The sequence below is a fragment of the Asparagus officinalis genome, chromosome 1 (assembly GCF_001876935.1).
Source record: "Asparagus officinalis chromosome 1, Aspof.V1, whole genome shotgun sequence".
In the NCBI taxonomy this organism is placed as follows: Eukaryota; Viridiplantae; Streptophyta; class Magnoliopsida; order Asparagales; family Asparagaceae; genus Asparagus; species Asparagus officinalis.
In genome coordinates this window covers 10,017,893-10,038,850 of record NC_033794.1, presented here as the reverse complement: position 1 = coordinate 10,038,850, position 20,958 = coordinate 10,017,893, and the positions used below count along the sequence as shown (strand labels likewise).

The following is a 20,958-nucleotide window of genomic DNA, read 5'->3' as shown; positions in this document are numbered from 1 at the left end:
GCAATAAGTCAGTTAGAAAATACAAATAGGATTACATTTTTGGGAGAAAAATTGCAACATTTGTTGGGGTTAATTTGGCCGCAACAAAAGTTGCAAGTCCTTGCATTAACTAAATAACTATAAAACTAGTGCCATATGATCAAATTAGTTGATTTCAACTAAAAAATGTAAATCATTTTATAATTGTGCATATGTTTGTCAGGAGTTAACCAAAATATGGTTTAAAATTTTATTTGGAAATCTAACGGAAAGATCAACTTGTATGCCACAATAAGATTTGAGGGACAAATATGTAATTTCAAAGATTTGAGCGGCTAATATCGAGTTATTGAAGATTTAAGGGAGTAATTATCTAAAAAACCCGACTTGATTTTATTGTAGCTTATTTCCACTTTGGCACTTTAAATCATCCTTTTAGCATTTTGATACCCAAATTTCAATCTTGCTTCAGTTAATTGTATAAGCCTGATAAACTGATTTGGTCAGCAACATCTAATAGCCAATTCTCCACAAAATCATGTTATGATGTGCAAATTTTAGAGCATGTTGAAGTATGGAAGTATATGCCTTCGTTCGGAAATCGAGGTGTCCTGAAGAAGGGGGTCGCTTTCCTTTGGCTTCTTGTTCAACAAGAGCAATTGATGACGAATGCGCTAAGGGCCCGTTTGGTTGCAACTAGAGAGGCTGAATCTCTGATAAAAGCTAACATTTTTGTCAGCTCTAAACCAAAATCACCTTTTTAAGAGGTGATTTTGGCTTAAAGCTGACATTTTTGTCAAAGCTGACATTTTTGTCAGCTTTTGTCAGGCTTTCAGCCTCTCTCTTTTGCAACCAAACGGGGCCTAATAGAACCTTCAGAACACACAGCCTCTGATAGCGACTTTGATGACCGGCTTCATACCAACCTGAAGGAAGATGAGGCGCTGCAAGGCTGGAACACCAGCTGGAATATTGTATTCAGTGCAGCTCCGTTGTTTATTTGGAGGAGAACTCTTTGTTTTTATTTTATTTTAAAGACTCTTTTTGAAAAGTAGTTAGTAAAATCGATGGTTTTGTAAAATTATTAGTAAAATTAACCTCTTTTTAAAAAGGGATCGATTTTGCAAAAATTCAGCTTTAAAATACACGGGGCTGGTAGTCCCATGTATTTAGTTCTCGTTGATTAAATTTTAAGCATTTCAGCACAAGTACACGAGACAGCCATTTCAGAGTAACCGTAATTAGTGACTACTAATTACACGGGACTATCAATCCCGTGTATTTTAAAGTCATTATTTTACAAAATCGACCTTTTTTGACCACTTAGCCAAAAAATGTCGATTTTGCTAATATTTTCTTAGAAGGGTCGGTTTTGCTTATTATTTTTCAAAAATAGTCTTTTTTTTTTATTCCTGGCGGTGCACAAACATTGAGGACAGTGGAGCTGAAGACCTGTTGTACTCCCTAGAGGCTGTTGTATTTGTATGCGAGGAGTGTGGCGCAAGCTTTTAATAGCACCCGTTCTCATTCTGTTTTAAAGGTGGAAAGACATATTTATTGGGTAAAAAACCCCTCATGGTTGGGTTAACTTGAACATGGATGGAGCTTCAAAGAATAATCCGGGTCGAGCAGGCGCAAGAGGCCTTGTTCGAGATTCAGGTGGTTTATGGCTTGTTGGGTTCACATTAAATCTGGAGTGTATGGTAACCTTGTTGCAAAGTTTAAAGCAATTAGATGCGGACTCTCACCTGCATGGGATATGAAAATTTAAAGCTACATAGAAAAATACCCTCCTCATTTAGTTGAAGATTGTCGCGAGCTTGTAGCACGAGATTCGGACTACAAGCTTGTGCATACTTATATGGTGTGTTTGGGAGATGACTAAGGGAAATTTTTTTCCCTTCATTCCCTTCTCCTTCTTTACCTCCCAAATTTGGTTTGGGGGGGTAAGATTTTAGTTCAATTTTCCCTCTCATTCCTCTTCTCTACTCTTTTAAATGGAACTCCCAAACAAAGGTAAACTAAAAATTTCCTTCCCCTTCCCTTCTCTACCCTCCATCCAAACAGACCAAAGTTTGTGACGACAACTGCGGGGGATAATGCCCTCGCAAACATTGGAGTGGAGTCCTTGGTGCCTGTGCAAATCCTCGACAACTCTCCGGCTAGTATTTGTAATGGCAATCGGTTAGGAGTAACTGCTTCTCTCTTCTTTGTCTATTCTCTGTTTTGTTGCATTGCCTGTTTTAATTCCGTTTCTACTGAAAAAATGACAAACCCCTTCTTAGTTAATTAATTTTATACGAGCTTGTGATATTTAGTCCCCAAATACTTATTACTTGTATATTAAACCCCAAATTTTACATTTCTAAATTAGAACTTAGAACATCAAATCATTTGCATTTGAATGTTTTAATTTTTTCTATAGAGAATTTTTCTCAATTCAATGATAAATTAAAGAATTCGAACTATAAAATATTTTAACTTCAAAACTAGACATCAGTTATAAAAATAATAAAGGAAAGAAGGAAAGACTTGGTCACGTTCAATGGATCCATGATGCACGTATTAAATTATAGTTTGATCCGAATCTTTGATTGTTTAAAGTCTATCGAGTCGTGGTCAATTCATCCCATAAAGTCCTCGGTCTAGCAGACTGGAAAAAAAAAGGCTTAATTGCACTTAACTACCCTGTAATTTCTCCTACTTCGCATTTATATACGCCAATTGTTTTTAACAACACTCATATACCCTTACGTTTTGTAATTTGCATTTTAGCATCCTCAGTCACACAAACAATAGAATTTCTACTTGAGAGTTCTCATGTGATGCTACATGCTAGTTTTTGCACATTTCAACTCTTAGTATTTATCAACTTTATTGTCAAACCTATTAAAAAGCTATTTTAAAGTGAGTAACGATTCTATCAAAACATCCCCTAGAAAAAGATGATTTATATCATTCATGAGTGGTGGTTAGAGAGTTAGGGTCAGCTTGGTATTGCTTGAGCTTATACTAAATTGCTTAAAAAATAACTTACGGAAGCAACTTACATAAGCTTCTAAAAATAGTTGTTTGATAATCAAATATCAAAAACTACTTAAAAACAATTAGGATGTTTGGTAGAACTTTGCTGAATGATTAGTATTAAAAGATAAAAGATGTATATGATATATAAACTAAAAAAAGCAAAAGGTGTTTTTAAAACCATCCTCGTATTGCTACTAAAAGCACCCTCTTAAAAGTGGAAGCAGTTTCAATAAGCATGTCAAAAAAATTCACCAAGCACCATTATTATCTGCTTCTTGAAAAAAAAATAAGCAAAAGCACTCTAAAAAATGTATTAGCAAACTCCGTCTTAGTTTGAGAATTACAACTCTTCTATTTATAATATAGAACATCACACTCATATAAACATGGTTCTGATAGGATCCCTACAATTTCTTGATCTCTGACCAAGCTGAAGAGGCCAGAACCGCATCCACTCCGAATAACCATATGATATTCTCCTTCCATTACTTGTTCGATGTAGGAGGGTTCAAGACCACGTTAAATCCACCTAGGTTTTTGAAAATAGAAGTGGCTCTCATTCTTGCCAACCTTGACGCTGATCAGATGACTGAAAATTTCTAGAGTCGGCTCAACACCCACTCGATGATAGATAATGACGAACCAACCAGTGTGGCTACAGAGTTCGGCTTGATCTCAGAAGGCAAGAGCCCCAAAGATTCGAACATATGGCGAAGGAAAGGGTGGAGCGAAAGGTGCAAACCGTACTCTAAGTGCTTAATATACACTGGAACGATGTTACCGCTATGATCATACACAAATTAGGCCTTCTCTAGCACTGATAGCTTAAACACCCTAGGAATGTCAATCCGATCATAGCAAGTATTCAGCATCATCGAGTGCACCTTAGAATGGAACTTCCAAAGCAAATTTGTCCGAGCCTCATTCTGAGCAGTGACAACCAGAGCAAAAGATGCCATTTCTATAAGATTGTCGGAGAGAACTTCAAAGATGATCAGAAATCGCACGATTGTAGAGAAAATTCTAAGGTTTTGAAGCAAGTAAAACTGACCTCTCGAAAGATCCAGTGTATATATAGGCAAAGAGGAGGACACTTGGTGAGATCTTACCGGTCGAAAAGGATTTCGGAATTCGAGGCGACCGCTCAATAACTAAAGCACTACTCTTTTTTACCGTCGTGCAATCCCTTCTTAGAAATCAAAGAACGATGGTGAACGATCTCCTCTGACGTTAGAATGTATCATCAATAGCAAACCATCGATGACCCCTCATAAATATGCCTCAGAATACAAATAGGGTTTACAGTCACACAACTTAAACCCTCAAACAAGCTCTCAAATCTCACACAAAATTAAAGGGATGCTAAAAACCCTCTCAAAGTCAGCACAAAGACTGCATAGAGATCCATGCTCAAAGTCGGCGGCTCCTCTACTTTTTCGCCCTTGCGCGTACTTGCACGAAGCCCTTGCACGCCGCCCAATCAAACACAATTTCCCCCCTCTGCCTGCTCTCTTTAACCTAGGGAATCTTTCCTATTTATAGTTGCAGAAACCGAAAAAGTCTAGACCCAAATAAATAATTTACCCAATTAACTGCTGTTGCTCTCTCACAATCACGTGGGTGTGGCTTTGGGTTAAGTTGTTTCACCCACTGAGTGGGTGGGCCCCCATGTCCGCTCACAATAGTACCATTGGGAGCCTATTTGAAGCTTTCAGCTGATCTTTCACCGAAGACAGTTAAAGATCGAGAGTTGATGTCGAAGACTCCATATGCGAGCGCGGTTGAGAGCTTGATGTACGCGATGGTATGTACGAGACCAAATTTATCACAGGCGGTGAGCATGGTTTCGATATACATATACGATCCAGGAGTGGGTCATTGGGACGTCGTGGGATGGATTTTGAGGTACATTCGAGGTACGCTCAATGTTGGTTTGATTTATGAGCAGGACACTACAGGTGGGCAATTATGTATTGGCTACATTGATTCGGATTATGCGGGGATTTGGATAAGCGCCGGTCTACGATGGTGTATGTGTTCACTTTGACCCGTGTGCCGGTATGTTAGAGATGCACCTTACAGTTGTAGGCTGTCAAAAAATCACAATAGATAGTTGATCCCCATCAAAACACCAATGATGGAAGTTACACTCTGACGACTTCCAGAAGCCTTCACAATCAACATCGAGAGTTACAATCTGACGACTCTCACATATCAAAGGGCTAAAGCAAAGATTACAAAACGACGATCTTTGCAACGCTCTGACAGAAGACTACAAATCGACGGTCTCTTCAAACCAAGACGTGGGAGTCCTCCTCGCGTACCAGCATCAAGACGTACCATGTTCATAGCCACGAACGCAGCCAAAACACAGCTCCAATCGCTGCCAAGCACAGCTAAAACACAGCTCCAATCGCTGCCAAACGCAGCTCCAATCAGCCGCTGAACGCAGCTTCACCAATCAGCCGCTGAACGCAGCTTCAACAACCAGCCGCTGACCGCAGCTTCAACAATCAACCGCAGAACGCAGCTCCAATCCGCTGCCAGACGCAACTCTAATCCGCTGCCAGACGCAACTCCAATCGTTGTCAGACGCAGTTCAAACAGTTGCTCAAACGCAGCTCCAATCAGCCGCAGAACGCAGCTCCAAATCGCTGCACAACGCAACTTCACAATGCTGCAGAATGCACTTCCAAATACTGTGTTCAAACACAGAATCCATGCCAGAACGCAGGTCAAGCTCTTGACTCATTCAAACACAACCCATACGGTTACGAAAAGACCGCTGATCACCCACGATCTGGGGAGTGGTTTTAGTGGGTTGTTACAACCGATTAATGAGGCAACTAAACCCCTCATTTAGGAGCGAATTAAGGAGGTGATTACACCCCTTAATTCCCTATAAATAACTAAAAATCAATTCAGTTCAGGGTTCGGTCAGTTGGAACTTCTTGGCAGCGAAAAGATGATCCTTCATCCTTCGGTTGGAGCTTTGGAGATCGGCAACAAGATCTTCTTCATCCTTGGCTTATAACCGACTTTCGGTTAAATCAACTCTTTCATAGAGTTCTAAAACTTGCCACGCAAGTTCTCCACAACGTCAAATCGTGAGGAGAAGATCATGTTCCAGTGAATCAAAACGTCGGATCGTCAACGGAGAGCAAACTCGACGCGAGCATTCGAGGGAGGCACTCCATCGCCACCGTGAAGAACCCAGATTTAAACAAAGGGGAGAATCCGGATCATTCTCCTCTCTTTTGTAATCGGAATCCAAATTGTAATTGATTTTGAGAGAATACAAGTCAATTTTCTTTCATTGTCTTTTTAGTACAAATTTTCCCACAAACAACAATCTACGGTGGCTTTGTCTACGACGGAGGCAGAGTATATGACAATTACGGAGGCTGTGAAGGAGACGATTTGGCTTCGAGGACTTTTAGAGAAACTTGGTATATCGTAGTGGTCCGTCACTATTTATTGTGATAGCATGAGTGCTATCTATTTGATGAAGAATCAGATTTTTCATGCGAGGACGAAACACATTGACGTTCGTTATCACTTCATTCGTGATGTTCTTGAAGATGGCGATATGGAGATTATGAAGGTCCACACGAAGGATAATCCGACGGATATGCTCACAAAGGTGATTCCGAGCAACAAGTTTGATCATTGTAAAGACTTGTTACACATTTGTGATTATTAAGGCCGTTGACGACTATTTGGGTGAACTACGTGAGGCTTGATTCCTTGGGTAAGAGGATACGTAGGCAGTCTTTACGATGCAGCCGATTTGGATTAGTTGATTTTGATGGGGGGAGATTGTTTGGACTCTCGTTCGGGTTCCCGACTTGTTGTGGATTAAGTCCGTTGTCATGGAATTTACTCCACTTCGTACTGGACGCAATAAGTGGGACATTTGGCTGCTTTGATGTCGACTTAGTTTTGAAAAAACTTCATCGAGGTGGAGAATTATGAGCGGACGTGGGGGCCTACCCACTCACGTGTGTGAAACAACTCAACCAAAAGCCACACCCACGTGATTGTGAGAGAGAAGCAGCAGTCAATCGGGTAAATTGTTTATTTGGGCCTGAACTTTTTTAGTTTTTGCAACTATAAATAGGAAAGATTCCCTAGGTTAAAGAGAGTAGGCAGAGGGGAAAAACTGCGTTTGATTGGGTGTCGTGCAAGGGCTTCGTACAAGTACGAGCAGGGGTGAAAAAGCAGAGGAGCCGCCGACTTTGAGCATGGATCTCTGTGCAGTCTTTGTGCTGACTTTGAGAGGGTTTTTGGCATCCCTTTTGTGTGAGATTTGAGAGCTTGTTTGAGGGTTTAAGTTCTGTGATTGTAAACCCTATTTGTATTCTCTCTCTAATAGTAGATCTCCCCTCTCCTTACCCCGTGGACGTAGGTAATTTACCGAACTACGTAAAATTCGTTTGTCTCACTGTTTGTGTGATTTATAGTAACTTATTTAGGTTCCCTCGACAGGTCAGTCCTAGAACTGATGAGAGGAAGAGTTGATATCCTACTTTGTTAAGATATTTTGCTTTTGGTTCTTGTTTTTTTGGTGAAACGGGAATTCCTATTGTGATCTTACTCTCTTGTTACACCGAGTTGTGCCGAGGTGCTGTCGAAATTTTCGCTGCGCACAACAAGAATCCTACACTCGGACTCTGTCACCCTAGTTCGAGCGAAAGGGCTAGTGTTGTATCACAGAAATGAGTAAGTGTTAATCTCATCCTAGGAGATGACACATGTCCTAGATTAACTATACACTGATTTGACCCGACTCCATAAAGGTCAAGCCGAAGGACGCATCACTCGGTCTCTTCCTATATGGACGAGTCGAAAGGCGTCCTCACTCGAACCCTGCTACTAAAACCAACTCCATGCATTATCATTTATTGGGCCGAGTTGAAAAGCCCTCTCATCCGAGTGGCCGAATCGAAAGGCATATTTTCTTGACCTCCTCAAAAAGCTAAGACAAAAGGTGGTCTTTCTCGAACCCCTCGCCGACAGCCAACCACTATAACATTAAATGCAAAGTCAAAACCATAGTTACATCTCCCTTAGAGCTATAATGACTCATCAGAGCGCGCTGGCACCGCAGCCCCTTTGTCGCCGCCACAATAAATATGAGAATGACTCGGATCATCTGATACCGATAGCTATAAATACCTGCTGACTAAGCCAATTGCATGGACTCAGCCAAAATTACACAAATACCCTTTAGATTCTACTATAAATAGGCGCATCGCCTATTGTATGGAGGTACACAATTTCTATCCTAAAGCCTACAATACTCATATTACCTCCACTTAAGATCAATACCGACTTGACTGTCGGAGGAATGCTTGGAGACCTTAACTCTGACCCTCTTACGCATTGTTTGTGTGTGAGATCAAGTCCTCTGTTCAATAATCAGCCACCAAAGAAGATTGAGAGACCCTAAACATTCTATAACCTATCCAAAACTCCATTGTTAAGTATCTAACACCACCATAGTTTTAAAACAAGATTAGAGTAATTTTAAAATAAAACTACTGCAGTTTTAATAGTAAATTTAACCAAAAAAATATTAAAAAGTTCTAAAATTAACATATAACTTTACATGGGAGTTTTTATATGAGAAATTTTCGCATTTACGCAGCTAAAGATATTTAATTGAAAATTTTAAAAACTTTAAGCTATATATAAGTGTGGGAAAAAACAAGTGAGTGAGGATATGTATAAGTGTAAAGTTGGGTGGTAGTTTAAAATTTAACTTATCTGCAAATAAACAATAAGTCAAGGTCTTTTCTGAGAATAGCCCTCTTCCAAATAAAAATTCATTTTTGGGTCGCCAATTCCAGTCACTCTCTCCTCTCCTCTTTTTTTTCTTCGTCAAATTCGCTGTCACCTTCTTTCAGAGGGAATTCATGTCGGTAAGATCCAATTCCTTTGTCTCAATCTTTAATTTCAATCAAAATTTGAGTTATTTTTAGCTGTTCTTTGATATATTTTATATTTGATCCCATTAATTCAATTCCATATAGGTCACTCTTTCTCTTAGTTGAATAAATCACTAGATTATTTTGGGTTTTCTTTTTGCCCATTTATTTTTTTTGTTCGCAGCTCGATTTCTGTTTATTTGGGTACTTCCGTCTTTACAAATGTTTGTCAGATCTCATACTGTAAATCTGCGCTATATGAAATATGATATTGTTGTTAGTATGGCATTAAATGTATACTATTTGAATATGAGATTTTTTTAAGTGACTGAGATGAATTCAACCTTATTGTATTTGGATTATTTAGTAGCCAAGTGAATTTGGGGAAATCATGTCGAAAATAATCATAGCATTTCTTTCGTGTTGGTAATAAGTAAAGATTCTATTTTTATGTTTTGATATTTTGCTGTCTTTCCCTTAGTGAGTATCGGTACTTATTGATGTAGATTCAACTAGCAGAGGGAATACAATACTAGTTGGAAAAAAATGTAGTATTGTGCTTTATTGATTCGAAGAACTACAGAGAATTAACAAAGCATCACCAGCCTAAAAAATTACACGTGCCGCTAAAATAAGTTTATCCTGAATGGGAGAAGTACTATTGAGTAGTGTGATTTCCTTGTATTCTCATGATGCCTAAACTTTATTGAGGGTACTTCTTGGATTGTAGAAACAATTGTCAATTTGGATTGTAAGCCCAAAATAAATGAAACATTGTCCACAGATTTTTACAACTTTTCATTTTTATATTCATTTATCAATTATTGTATCTTTTTCTTTCAGTATCATTTGTTCTTCTTATTTTCATTTTTTAGAGCTCTTTAGTAAATATCTGTCAAGAATTACTCTCCTTTATGTTTTTTTGTGTCTGCTGCATTAGTGCACAATTTATCAAATGTAATCTATGGCTGAAGTTGTTGCTCCATCCTACATTCTTAAAAATAGAAATCCTGCGTGGATTGCGTTTTGTGTACTTGATGTAATTTTTTTGGTTCGGTGTTCCCAAAGAGTTTATGTATTGAAAATAGTCTCTAAGATATGGCATTTTGACTGGCCGCATGCATTTTTCAAGAAGGCTGTTTTTCCCATCTATTGGATAGCTTGAAATGGGGCATCCATGACATATTATTGTCTGATATGAAATCATCATAAGAATCAAAGCCTTTTTCCATCTGAAGGGCTTGGCTATGGACCAAAACTCATGTGATAAGGCTGTTATTTTTATCATATTTATGCCTAGATAAGATTTTATCAGACTCTTAAACCTGACATCAGTTTTTTTTTCTTAACATGCATTTTTTCTCCGATACAATACTTTTCCTTTTTCAGTTGGTTTTCATTCTTTGAAGGAACTTGTCTGATATGTTAAAACTGCTCAATTTGATAGACATGGTTCTTTTAATCTTTTCTGAAGTTGGTGAACTGGAATTTGCTGATATGTGAAATTAAATAGGTGAAGAGGATACGTTTATTAGGTTGGTAGAAGATTTTAAATTCGGGTATCATTGTGAAATTTGTTTAATATATCTAGAATGGTTTCAGAAAGCAGTAGATAATTTGATCAGATATATAGCTGCATCAATATGAATTTGCAATAAGTGCAACGTTTGATGTGGAAACTCTTGTTAGGTTTGCAATAGAAAATTATAAGAAATTTATTGATGAATTGGACAGCATTTGTCATGCTAACTTATACTACACTTCTAAAATGATGTATTCTTATTTTTAGGCATAGGATAATTTCATTGATGTTAGTAATGCACCTTTTGTTTCTTTGTCTTATGTCGCGTCTCTGGATGATTCATTTAGCATGTTATCATCATGTGTTTTTATGCAGGCCTTTTCCTTGTTTATGTAATCTGAATGATGGTCCTTAGTTGCATGAGTTTAATTGTTTAACTTGTGTGATTAGTATCTTCCATGCGCCCCAGTTGCCTCTTCTTCTAGGATTTAAGGTGAGCCCCTGCTTTCCCATCGTTTCGTCAGGATTTAGCCGAATTTACTTAGTGTTGGTAACTCTTTGGTCAATTTTATGGGATAGGTGGCCCCATTTTGACGGAATAATGCTATGGTGTGACTTGAGTCATTCCATCCTGGAAGTAATGATATTGCTGGATAACTGTTCAGATGTTTCGTCCAAGTTGCTGTTTGTAGCTCAATTTGTTATGAAACTGAAAATATATATAGCAATTAGTTCTAATATCTTTTAAAGACCATCTTTCTCATATTTTCAACATGCATCTGCCAAACAATCATAATCTGTTCAAATTTAGCTCCAAAAACAAGAGATCACAATTTGTTCACTGTTCGCACCAAAAAGAGAATTTAATTGATTAACAATGCACTGTATGCATTTCTGAGCTTCAAACTTCGTTATGCGTATACTTTATTCTGAGCCATGTTGTGTGGTTCTTGCAGGATAACGGTCGTCCATTACCAAAGTTTGGGGAATGGGATGTGAATGATCCTGCTTCTGCTGAGGGATTCACTGTAATTTTTAACAAAGCCAGGGATGAAAAGAAGACAGGCGGGAGTACTGGAGGTTCGGACTCTCCAGCAGAACTTCCAACCGGTAAACAGGAAGGTTATCTCGCTACCAAGCCTAACACTGTAAGTCCCCTTGTTCTGTTTACTTTTAGGCACATATGATATCCACATGATAAGCTAAATATGTCAGCATATATAGTTAATTAGTTATAAACTGAGTCATTCATTCTGCTGAGCTTATTTAAGTTCAGTACAAGAAGTTTATTATCGTTACCTTATTTCGAACATTCACATGTGCAGAAAAAATGGCTTTGCTGCATTCAGCCAAGCCCCACCCAGTCTTGACCTTGAGGCTTGTTGTTTGCTCAAGTAGGCCGTTGGTAGGATTTCTGAGAAATGTGAAAGCATTTTGGCCAGAATGTCTTGTGCTTTAAATTTGTGCTGAGTGGGACGATAGAGTGATTGTTATCGGTGAGCAAGGATTATCTCCATGTATCTGTTCGTGTGTATATGGATAATGTTACCTTAAGTCTTATATTATTTGTTTCGTTCATGGATTTTCTATTTTCCAACTGTTTACTTTTGCTGATTTTTCCTGATGTTGATGCTGGCCGAGGATGTATTTTTTTGAGATGAAATATACCTTGATGTGTAAATATTTTTTACAGCCACACACTTCATTTGCCGGGAAAGAGATGGTTTCAATGCTTTGAGATAGTAGAAGAGAGATGTAGATAGCAGACGCACATGTAAAATCCTGTTTTTCTGTTGCTGGTGTCAAATGCTTAGGGGTGGTAAAACAATCGAATCAAATCGATTACTAAGATGTTCGTATTTATAAAATTATTGAATTTGAACCCGAATATATTTGGAAATTTTTTGAATTCGAACTCATATACTCTGTTTTTGATAAATATCCATGAATATATCAAAGTATATTCATTCCGCTAAAAACTTTGATTTTGAAACTATGTTTAAATTTATAAATAAAAATTATTCCTTAATAATTATGATGTATATATATTAAATTCAAATAATTCATTAGGAAACGAATTTGAGATTATTTAAGTCTCAAAATTAGTATTAAGTGGAAACGATAAGTGGGTTTAGAACATAACATTAGGTGTGTAATTATACAAGTTATCAATGATCAAATTCAAATGAATATTTGATAAGCGAACGAATTGAATATATATTTTGTTAAATTGTATTCGTCAATGAATTCAAATATTAAAAATCATTTGTTTAGTGTTAAATGAACTACTCAATCGAATATAAATGAATAGTCACCCAAACTATTTGTTAATTATATGGTTCAATTCCAGTGATATGCTGATGACTGAAGTTACGGCTGATCCAATGCAGCTAACTGTTTAACAAGCTAATGCTAAGAAGGTCATTCTTGTGTCAGTCATGAATATTTCAAAAATTATCGATACGTCTCGCGTTATGGTGGTCTTTAAAGTCGCACGCGTAGAAGCCTGCAAGAGGAAAACAGGGGAGCTTGTGGTCACTAATAAAAGGAAACAGGTTTCTTTGCTGCAGCTAAACTGTTGAGGATTCATTTTCATAATCACCGAATGCACAGGATGACTTGACTTGAAGTGGTTCTTTGGTCTTGTCAATGGATTTTGTTTGGCTAAACTTTGATTTGGCCTTGACCAGCAAATCCATCACAAAAGAGAAACGAAAAGAGGAATAAATTGCCCAAAAGCAGTCAACAAAAGTTGTGAGAGAGAAGGAAGAAATCACGACGGAGAAGAGTCTTTAAAAAAAATTATAATAATGGTCAGTCTTTGAGGCACAAAGCAAATACACAGCAAAAGATCTAATTCCACTTTTAAGAAAGCACTGCGTTGAATGAATACCAAGCTAGCTGCAACCCGTGCACATAAAACCTTAGCATTTTGAGATGCAGGGATGCTAACTAGTCCCTAAAACTCACATTAACTCAACCTAACGAGCTACTAGTAAATGACAAGTGTTAGCTAATGCTGATAAAATCTAAACCCTTGAGGTGCCAAGCTTTCGCTCAAACAGGCGACGCAGGAGGTAGACCTGGAGCACGCTGGCCCCAATTAGCGCAACAAACTCAAAGGTCGCCTTGTGAATTGCCCTTCTGCTCATCGCTTCGTTCACTGCAGGAACATCGTTGCACGATTGTGTTTAGTTCTCATAACTGAGCAGTGGGTACAAATGAAGCTTGAAATGAAATAAAGTTTTCATGCGTACCATCTGTGTCAAATGCTACAAGCTGCTCGTATAGATAACTTACGTTCAGATGAAAAAACTTAATGACCAGTTTCATCATCAGCATCTTTTAATTAGCTGTTTTCTTTGTGTGAGATAAGCTAAACTATACGAACTAAACTAATCAATGAGAACATTTCAACTTAACTGTCCCTCAGTCACATATAAACCCAAACGCAGTCAAAGCTTGTATATATTTGTGCCAGTCTCGACAATTTGGCAAATTCATCTCTCTTAAGACGCGATTCATCGATGTACACTATCTACTAAATGTGGCATATATAAATTTGCAGACTCCAAGATTCAAAGCAAGTATCATCCGTTACAAATATTCCAGACTGTTACCGAAACAAATCAGTTCTGTAGATACCTGCTCATCAACTAAGGCAGCTCTGATGAGCATAATTAGACATGATGATTATGTTTGCTAATTCTTATATTTAATGACGTAAAACTCGTCGAGTTGCTTCTGCTGTTGTTAACTCGTGGTGACTCTCGTCTTTTCATCATCAAACTTTCAATCGGCAAACAAATAGAGACTGATAAGCCGAATATATGAACAAAATGAAAGTACCTAATGCTTGGCGATCAGTCTGGGCTTCAAGCCAGTGCTGCTCAAATTGTATGCTGTAAAGGGCTTCTTCCAGCCTTGAAATTTGTTCCAATAAAGGGTACAAATGCTCTGCAATTCAAAATTACATCACAAAAAAACCTTGGATATCAGGTTTGTAAATAAAAGTGAGAAAATGATGAGGTTTAATTTACCATCTTTTGCGTGATCATCAAAGTGAAAAAAATGGCCAACGTGTACGTCAAAATCGACGGTTTCATGATAAGGGGACTTATTGGTGAAACAAAAACGGTGAAATCCCTTTTTGTGAGCGACAAATTCAAATTTCTCGTTCGACTTATCTTGGAGATCAACAATCTGATCACCAGATGGACCTTTCACCTGTGAATTCAGATAATTCGCAAAGTTAGTGATGGTAAGGTTCAATATGTATACATATAGGGTATCCCAAATAAGTGTAACATAACAGGTCTTGCTCACGAAGAAGCACATGATTCTTATCCTAAAGCTTGTGAGTCAGAAATTTCTTGCATATGGATCAAACAGAAAATAGAGCGTACAGTACTTTACTGCTGCTTTGAGACAAGAAAATTGGGAAAATGTAAAAACGATAAACATGTTTGTAAGATCGATGAAAAAGTACACAGGACAAGATAGTTCATGTCCATGCAGGAAAAATCAGTCATGTACGATCTTGGTTTTGGACTTTGGTATATTGACAACTTTACGTGCCATCAGAATAGACAACTGATTCAAAGTGGCGTGATACCTTGATTCAGAAACCTGGTCAGTTTTATTTTCCAATCCTTCTTTTTATCTATTTTTTATCGTTCCTTCTTTTTATCTGTTTACTGTACTTACTTTTTGTGAGGGAACTTCCCCACGATTCTTCAGACCATGGGTATCAAATCCTCGAATGTGACTAAAAGAACCCCCTTCTAAATGCATGACCTCGGTATTCCAGTAAATTAATTTGTTGTGTACGCTCAATAAGAAAGTCGAACCTCAGACATTGGCCTATTATTCATAGGCAGCTTACTAACTCGGTTGGACCGTACTTGTTCCTATATTCCCTTCTTGACGTATAATCTCTTCCCTAACTAATAAATTTCATCGTCATATTGCCCGGTTGCTTGATGAACGAATATATTATGCAATATCAAATAAAAAACAACAAAATTTTCATAATTATAAAGAAAATAACGTACCATAAGATCGACACCATCTTGACTAGAACTCCACGGAGAGTCCGTTTTGATCACAACAAAAGACACGTGCACGTTGTCGCCGTCGTCAGGAACTGAATGGGCGAAGCATTCTTCACGATCTATAACAAATCTAATTCCATTAACCGTTTGAAAACAATAAGAAGAAGAAAAAAGGGCCCATAAAACTATGGAAAATGCAAAAGAAATTGGAAAAAAGCATCCCTCCATTTTCTTAAAATTTTAGAAGGGGTGTTTTTGAAGAAGAAAGGGGAAGGAGAAAGAGAGGTTTTTGTGTGAAAAATCGAAAGTATTTTAGGATCTGTGAAAATTTAGAATAAGGACGTGTAGGTAGATGCCTGTATTATTACCCCACATTTTATTTTCGAATATTTTTTTTCCTTTTGATTTATTTCCTCTCAATCTTTCTATAATTATTTGATGCTCCACAGCCTCAAACTAACTATAATTGTCACATAATTTGACCACTTCCTAGATCTAACGTTACTAATACTCTGTTAATTTTTTTTACTTTTATTCAGTATAAATAAATATATCGACTTAGATTCTAAGTTCCTTTCAAATTTTGTATTAAACTCCAAAATCTTTATTTTTATTTTTCTAAGGCTAAATGTGACTTAAATACCACAAAGTTTCCTCCTTCTGGTACTTATATACCATGAGTTGTTTCTATGGCAAATAAATACCACAAGTTGTTTAAAATAGGCACGTTAGCACTCTCGATCATGCAAACGTAAAAAATTTTATCCGAATATTTCTCCATGATACTTACATGCTATACATGCTAATTTTAGAGCTTTTTAACTAGTAATATTTGTTAGCTTTGCTATAAAATCTATCAATTTTTTAAAACCTATCTTAATTCTACTTTAAAATAAAGTTGGGATATATTTAATAATAAATTTAACAATATTAGTAGTTAGAAATTTATAAAATTAACATGTTAGTGCCATATGAGAATATTCAGATGAAAATTTCTTATGTTTGCATAACTGAGGGTATTGAGGGTATTAACATGCCAAATTTTAAACAACTTATAATATTTATTTACCAAAAACACACTTGAAGGTATATAAGCGTCAAAAAGGGCGAAACTTTGGGGTATTTAAATTCCATTTAGCCTATTCCTAATTTATATCCCCAATTCTTTTTATATTATTAGTTCCCAACTAAGCAGAGACGAGACTGGCCTGACCCGAACCCGATCCCCTAGACCTCCGACAAACTTCGCTTGTTGAGCTGGAGCTCGATAACAGAACGCGACCCAAAGCTAGAAAGGATGCATGCAGGTTCAGCAAAATTCTTTGAATCTAGCTAGCTAGCATATATATGCCCCTTAAACCATCATGGGTATTTACAAAAATACCTTCTAAATATAATGATTTATCAACAGAATTTTAGCATCAAAATTTTAAAGGTATTTTTTTCACAAAATGGATGATTGAAGGATAGTTTTGCAATTTAGGAGTGCTTTTGCAAATACCCATGTAAGGGGGTACGTATGCAAATAACCCAAAAATATATAACAGAAGGAAAATAATAATATATTCTTCCTGATTATTGAGAAAGAGAGAGAGAGAGAGAGAGAGATGGAGGGCGAGAGGAAAGTAGTGGTTGCCGCTCTCCAGTTTGCTTGCTCCGATTCCGTCTCTGAAAACGTTGACACTGCCGAAAGGTTCAATCTTTTGATCTCTCTTCCTTCACTAAGTTTTTGAGATGTGTATTGTTAACCTAGAAAAACTCGCTCTGAGATTCTTGAATCGTTTTTACAGCAATTTTTTGGGGTTTGAGGATTTGTTGGACTAAAATGGCCAAATGGGTAATCGCCAAATCAGTGTATTGTATGAAAAATAAGCAAAAGGAGGGAACTTTCCTATAGGATTTCACTAGTTGTTTCATCGGAGATTGGGGGCATGGACTTCCACTGAAGTAGTGCACTTTCTAACACCTTTTCCCGTTTAATTTTCAGCAGAAACATTTTTTTTTTTTTTGAAAAATAAGCATCAAGGTTACTGATATCTCAATAGATCTAACTGATGCATCAAAAAACCTCTTTAGTTGTATTGTTGGAAAGTGTTAATTTTGCAACCAATTTACCATGGGTAATATATGCTCAGTATGCATGATTTTTGTTTATATACCTTTCAAGGCATGTCTATCAGTACGAACAGAAGCGATCGTCCAAATTGATCACATACACATAACTAAGTTGGCCACACACACATTGATGACATATTAGCAGAGATCTTCATACTTGTTCCTTCTCCATTACCCAAATTCTATGTGCCTGTGCAATGATCATAAGCTCACATGTATGCAGGTTGGTTAGAGCAGCACATGAGAAGGGTGCGAATATTATTCTCATTCAGGTACGCTTCCCGAAATACGGATATTATGCTGCTTGAGAGATTTCTGAACTTTAAATGTAGTGTATTACTGTATTCGCAAAAAATCCAGGTAGCGGTTCGTACCTCCTGTTCTTAACATTATGTGTTTGTTGGTTATGTTTTTTTTATAAAAAAGGAATTATTCGAAGGCTATTACTTCTGTCAAGCTCAAAGGGAGGAGTTCTTTAAACGAGCCAAGCCATACAAAGGACACCCAACAATTTTGAGGTTGGTAACATGATGGCATACTGAAGTTCATATTTCTTTTGCCGTTATACATCAACAAAATAAATCAATGTCAACTTATAGCAACTTGCTAATATCTCTTATATTGCATGTTGCATTCAGGATGCAGGAACTTGCCAAGGGGTTGGGTGTGGTAATACCTGTGAGTTTCTTCGAAGAAGCAAATAATGCTCACTACAATTCTATAGCCATTATTGATGCTGATGGAAGTGATCTTGGACTTTATCGGAAATCTCATATTCCAGATGGGCCAGGCAAGTACTGTTAGAATCTTCTGATACACTACGCTTATTGATATATTGTTTATGACTTTCACATGGTCGATTAGTTTCATGAGTGATTTATGACTTTTGTTCCAGGATATCAAGAGAAGTTCTATTTCAACCCAGGTGACACTGGTTTCAAGGTCAGGTTTCTTTTACGTACTGAGTTGTAAGTCTAGTTTGATTATATACTAGTTAAACTCTTAAATTGATATTTCCCTCCATGCAATCCAATGGCAGGTTTTTGCTACCAAGTTTGCCAAAATTGGAGTGGGTAAGCAACTTCTTCAGCTATCAAAATAATTCCCCACCTCGCAGGGCCTCCCCTTACTATATTAATTTATTATTAAGGGTTAATTTTGGATAGACTCTCTGTACTACCTGCAATTGCGGATGGAGGCCCTTTCATTTTATTATTGCAATAGACTCCTGAGTGAATTTTTTTGACTCTTTCATCCCCGAGAAAGAGAAAATTATTTTTTGACAAATAGACCACGTGAGGGTAAAAGAGTAAAAAAGTTCACTTTTAAATGGTCTATCCACAATTGGGCGACAGTGCAGGGGATCTATCCTCAATGATAGAACTACATGGTCTATCCGCATTTGAGGCCCTTTCATTTTATTATTGCAATAGACTCCTGAGTGAATTTTTTTGACTCTTTCATCCTCGAGAAAGAGAAAATTATTTTTTGACAAATAGACCACGTGAGGGTAAAAGAGTAAAAAAGTTCACTTTTAAATGGTCTATCCACAATTGGGCGACAGTGCAGGGGATCTATCCTCGATGATAGAACTACATGGTCTATCCGCATTTGGGCAATAGTACACAGGTGTCAATCTGCAATTAACCCTATAATTATGCTAAATATTGCATGTGTGGCATTTTTCCATTAAACCTAAATACTACATATTTTATGAGAGATTTAAGACTTTTGCTTCATCATATGACAGCAATTTGTTGGGATCAGTGGTTTCCTGAGGCAGCAAGGGCTATGGTTCTTCAAGGTGCGGAAATTTTGTTCTACCCAACTGCTATAGGATCAGAACCTCAAGATGAAGGACTGGACTCCAGAGAGCATTGGAAAAGAGTAATGCAAGGCCATGCTGGGGCTAATTTGGTACTTTTTACTTCTCAGCATAGCTTTTCTTTAGAAGGAAAAATAAAAAATGTGATCTTTCTCGTTTGGATACTCATTTGTGTGATGTACTATGATTGATGCAGGTTCCTCTTGTGGCTTCTAATCGAATTGGGAAGGAGACGATCAAAACAGAACATGGTGACAGTGTTATAACATTCTATGGAAATTCCTTCATTGCAGGTATCCTTTTTTTTTTTCCTTTTTTCATATTTCTTTAATCATAGAGAAGGGAGGGAGAATAATTAGTAATGCAAAAGACCATTTTCACCCTTTAGGTAGTGCATCGACATTGTTTGTCTTAACTCTGTTATCTAGGACATACATATACCATAATTATAATAGTCTTCTTACCACTTAACCTTTAACCACGTGGTTTCGAAATTGGTGGTTCTGTTAGGACTTATCCACAAAATTTATTGGCGTTGAGTAGTGAAAGTATGATGAGAGTTTTTTTGTGTATATATGCTGGTATAAAGATCAAGATGAATAGTGTTGATCATCTCATACGCGATGCTCGTTATTCAACCACCCCTACTTGCTACATTTTTTTTACCCACTCTTAACAATCTATTGTTCTTGTACACAATGTTCCTTCTATTGTTGTCAGATTGCTAATTTTGCAGTGAACAGTGTTGATTATCCCATTCTACGGTGAAAATGGACTTTTTTTGCTGGCACAGGAGGAAAATTTTCTCTAAAGGAATTATTATAAATATTAATGATGAATTAACTTACATCCTCTTGTTTGGGTCTATTTTATCTAAAAGATGAATATGTATATCTGATCCTTGACTTCCATGTTGAACAAATTCTGCAATGTTGGGTCTTTGATTACATGAAATCAAAGTGGTCGTCAAAGAAGCTTAAGTTACAAGTTAGGAATTTAGTTAATTGCTCTGATCATCTCTCTATAACAGGCCCAAAGGGAGAAATATTGGCGCTCGCTAATGATAAAGATGAAGCCATCTTGATAGCTGAGTTCGACTTGGATAAACTCAAGTCTCAGAGGCACGGTTGGGGTGTGTTTAGAGATCGACGTCCACAACTATACAAGGCTTTGTTGACTTTGGATGGCAGTAATCCTTCATCATGAGCTTGAATTATTCATGTAAGGTTGATAGTTGCCTTGCGTTGAGGTTCATGTATTACATGTAGAAAGAATATCTCAAGCCACTGGTTTTTGCAATAATAGTTTGGCTTTAAAATAAATACAACACCTGCAGAGAAATAAATGATCATATTTTTTTTTGTAAGATACAAAAGCTTCTAGGATATAGTTTGAGAACTTGGAGGTTGAATATGAGGGTTATTTATATTGCAACAAGATTGAAAGCATGATTAATTTATGATATGGAGGTTGAATATGTCAGTTTTGGTAATAGATAGTGATCAT

General features: G+C 37.1%; 3 protein-coding genes across 3 annotated transcripts; 2 read left to right on the top strand and 1 right to left on the bottom strand.

Moving 5' to 3' along the window:
* On the top strand, positions 8,824-12,047 carry LOC109849089 (RPM1-interacting protein 4-like). Its single transcript, XM_020418882.1, has 3 exons — positions 8,824-8,930; positions 11,415-11,606; positions 11,784-12,047. Exons 1-3 carry the CDS (start codon positions 8,925-8,927, stop codon positions 11,826-11,828), a joined length of 243 nt encoding a protein of 80 aa, XP_020274471.1. The 5' UTR covers positions 8,824-8,924; the 3' UTR covers positions 11,829-12,047.
* On the bottom strand, positions 13,255-15,774 carry LOC109849080 (transmembrane emp24 domain-containing protein p24beta2-like). The gene is made up of 4 exons (XM_020418873.1): positions 15,513-15,774; positions 14,499-14,685; positions 14,308-14,415; positions 13,255-13,621 (listed from the first exon to the last, which is right to left on the bottom strand). Exons 1-4 carry the CDS (start codon positions 15,738-15,740, stop codon positions 13,488-13,490), a joined length of 657 nt encoding a protein of 218 aa, XP_020274462.1. The 5' UTR covers positions 15,741-15,774; the 3' UTR covers positions 13,255-13,487.
* Positions 17,098-20,929, top strand: LOC109849072 (N-carbamoylputrescine amidase). Its single transcript, XM_020418860.1, has 9 exons — positions 17,098-17,205; positions 17,851-17,899; positions 18,054-18,145; positions 18,266-18,417; positions 18,523-18,569; positions 18,667-18,700; positions 19,378-19,544; positions 19,649-19,745; positions 20,483-20,929. Exons 1-9 carry the CDS (start codon positions 17,120-17,122, stop codon positions 20,656-20,658), a joined length of 900 nt encoding a protein of 299 aa, XP_020274449.1. The 5' UTR covers positions 17,098-17,119; the 3' UTR covers positions 20,659-20,929.

Bases quoted from the DNA above. Each gene is read 5' to 3' on its own strand.
- LOC109849089 (XM_020418882.1), top strand. The intron at 11,607-11,783 runs GTAAGTCCCCTT...TCACATGTGCAG, and splicing joins TCGCTACCAAGCCTAACACT to AAAAAATGGCTTTGCTGCAT.
- LOC109849072 (XM_020418860.1), top strand. From the start codon at position 17,120: ATGGAGGGCGAGAGGAAAGTAGTGGTTGCCGCTCTCCAGTTTGCTTGC. The intron at 18,701-19,377 runs GTAAGCAACTTC...ATCATATGACAG, and splicing joins GTTTGCCAAAATTGGAGTGG to CAATTTGTTGGGATCAGTGG. The intron at 19,746-20,482 runs GTATCCTTTTTT...TCTCTATAACAG, and splicing joins TGGAAATTCCTTCATTGCAG to GCCCAAAGGGAGAAATATTG.
- LOC109849080 (XM_020418873.1), bottom strand. From the start codon at position 15,740: ATGGAGGGATGCTTTTTTCCAATTTCTTTTGCATTTTCCATAGTTTTA. The intron at 14,416-14,498 runs GTAAATTAAACC...TTTGAATTGCAG, and splicing joins TGATGATCACGCAAAAGATG to AGCATTTGTACCCTTTATTG. The intron at 13,622-14,307 runs GTACTTTCATTT...ATGTTCCTGCAG, and splicing joins GACTGATCGCCAAGCATTAG to TGAACGAAGCGATGAGCAGA.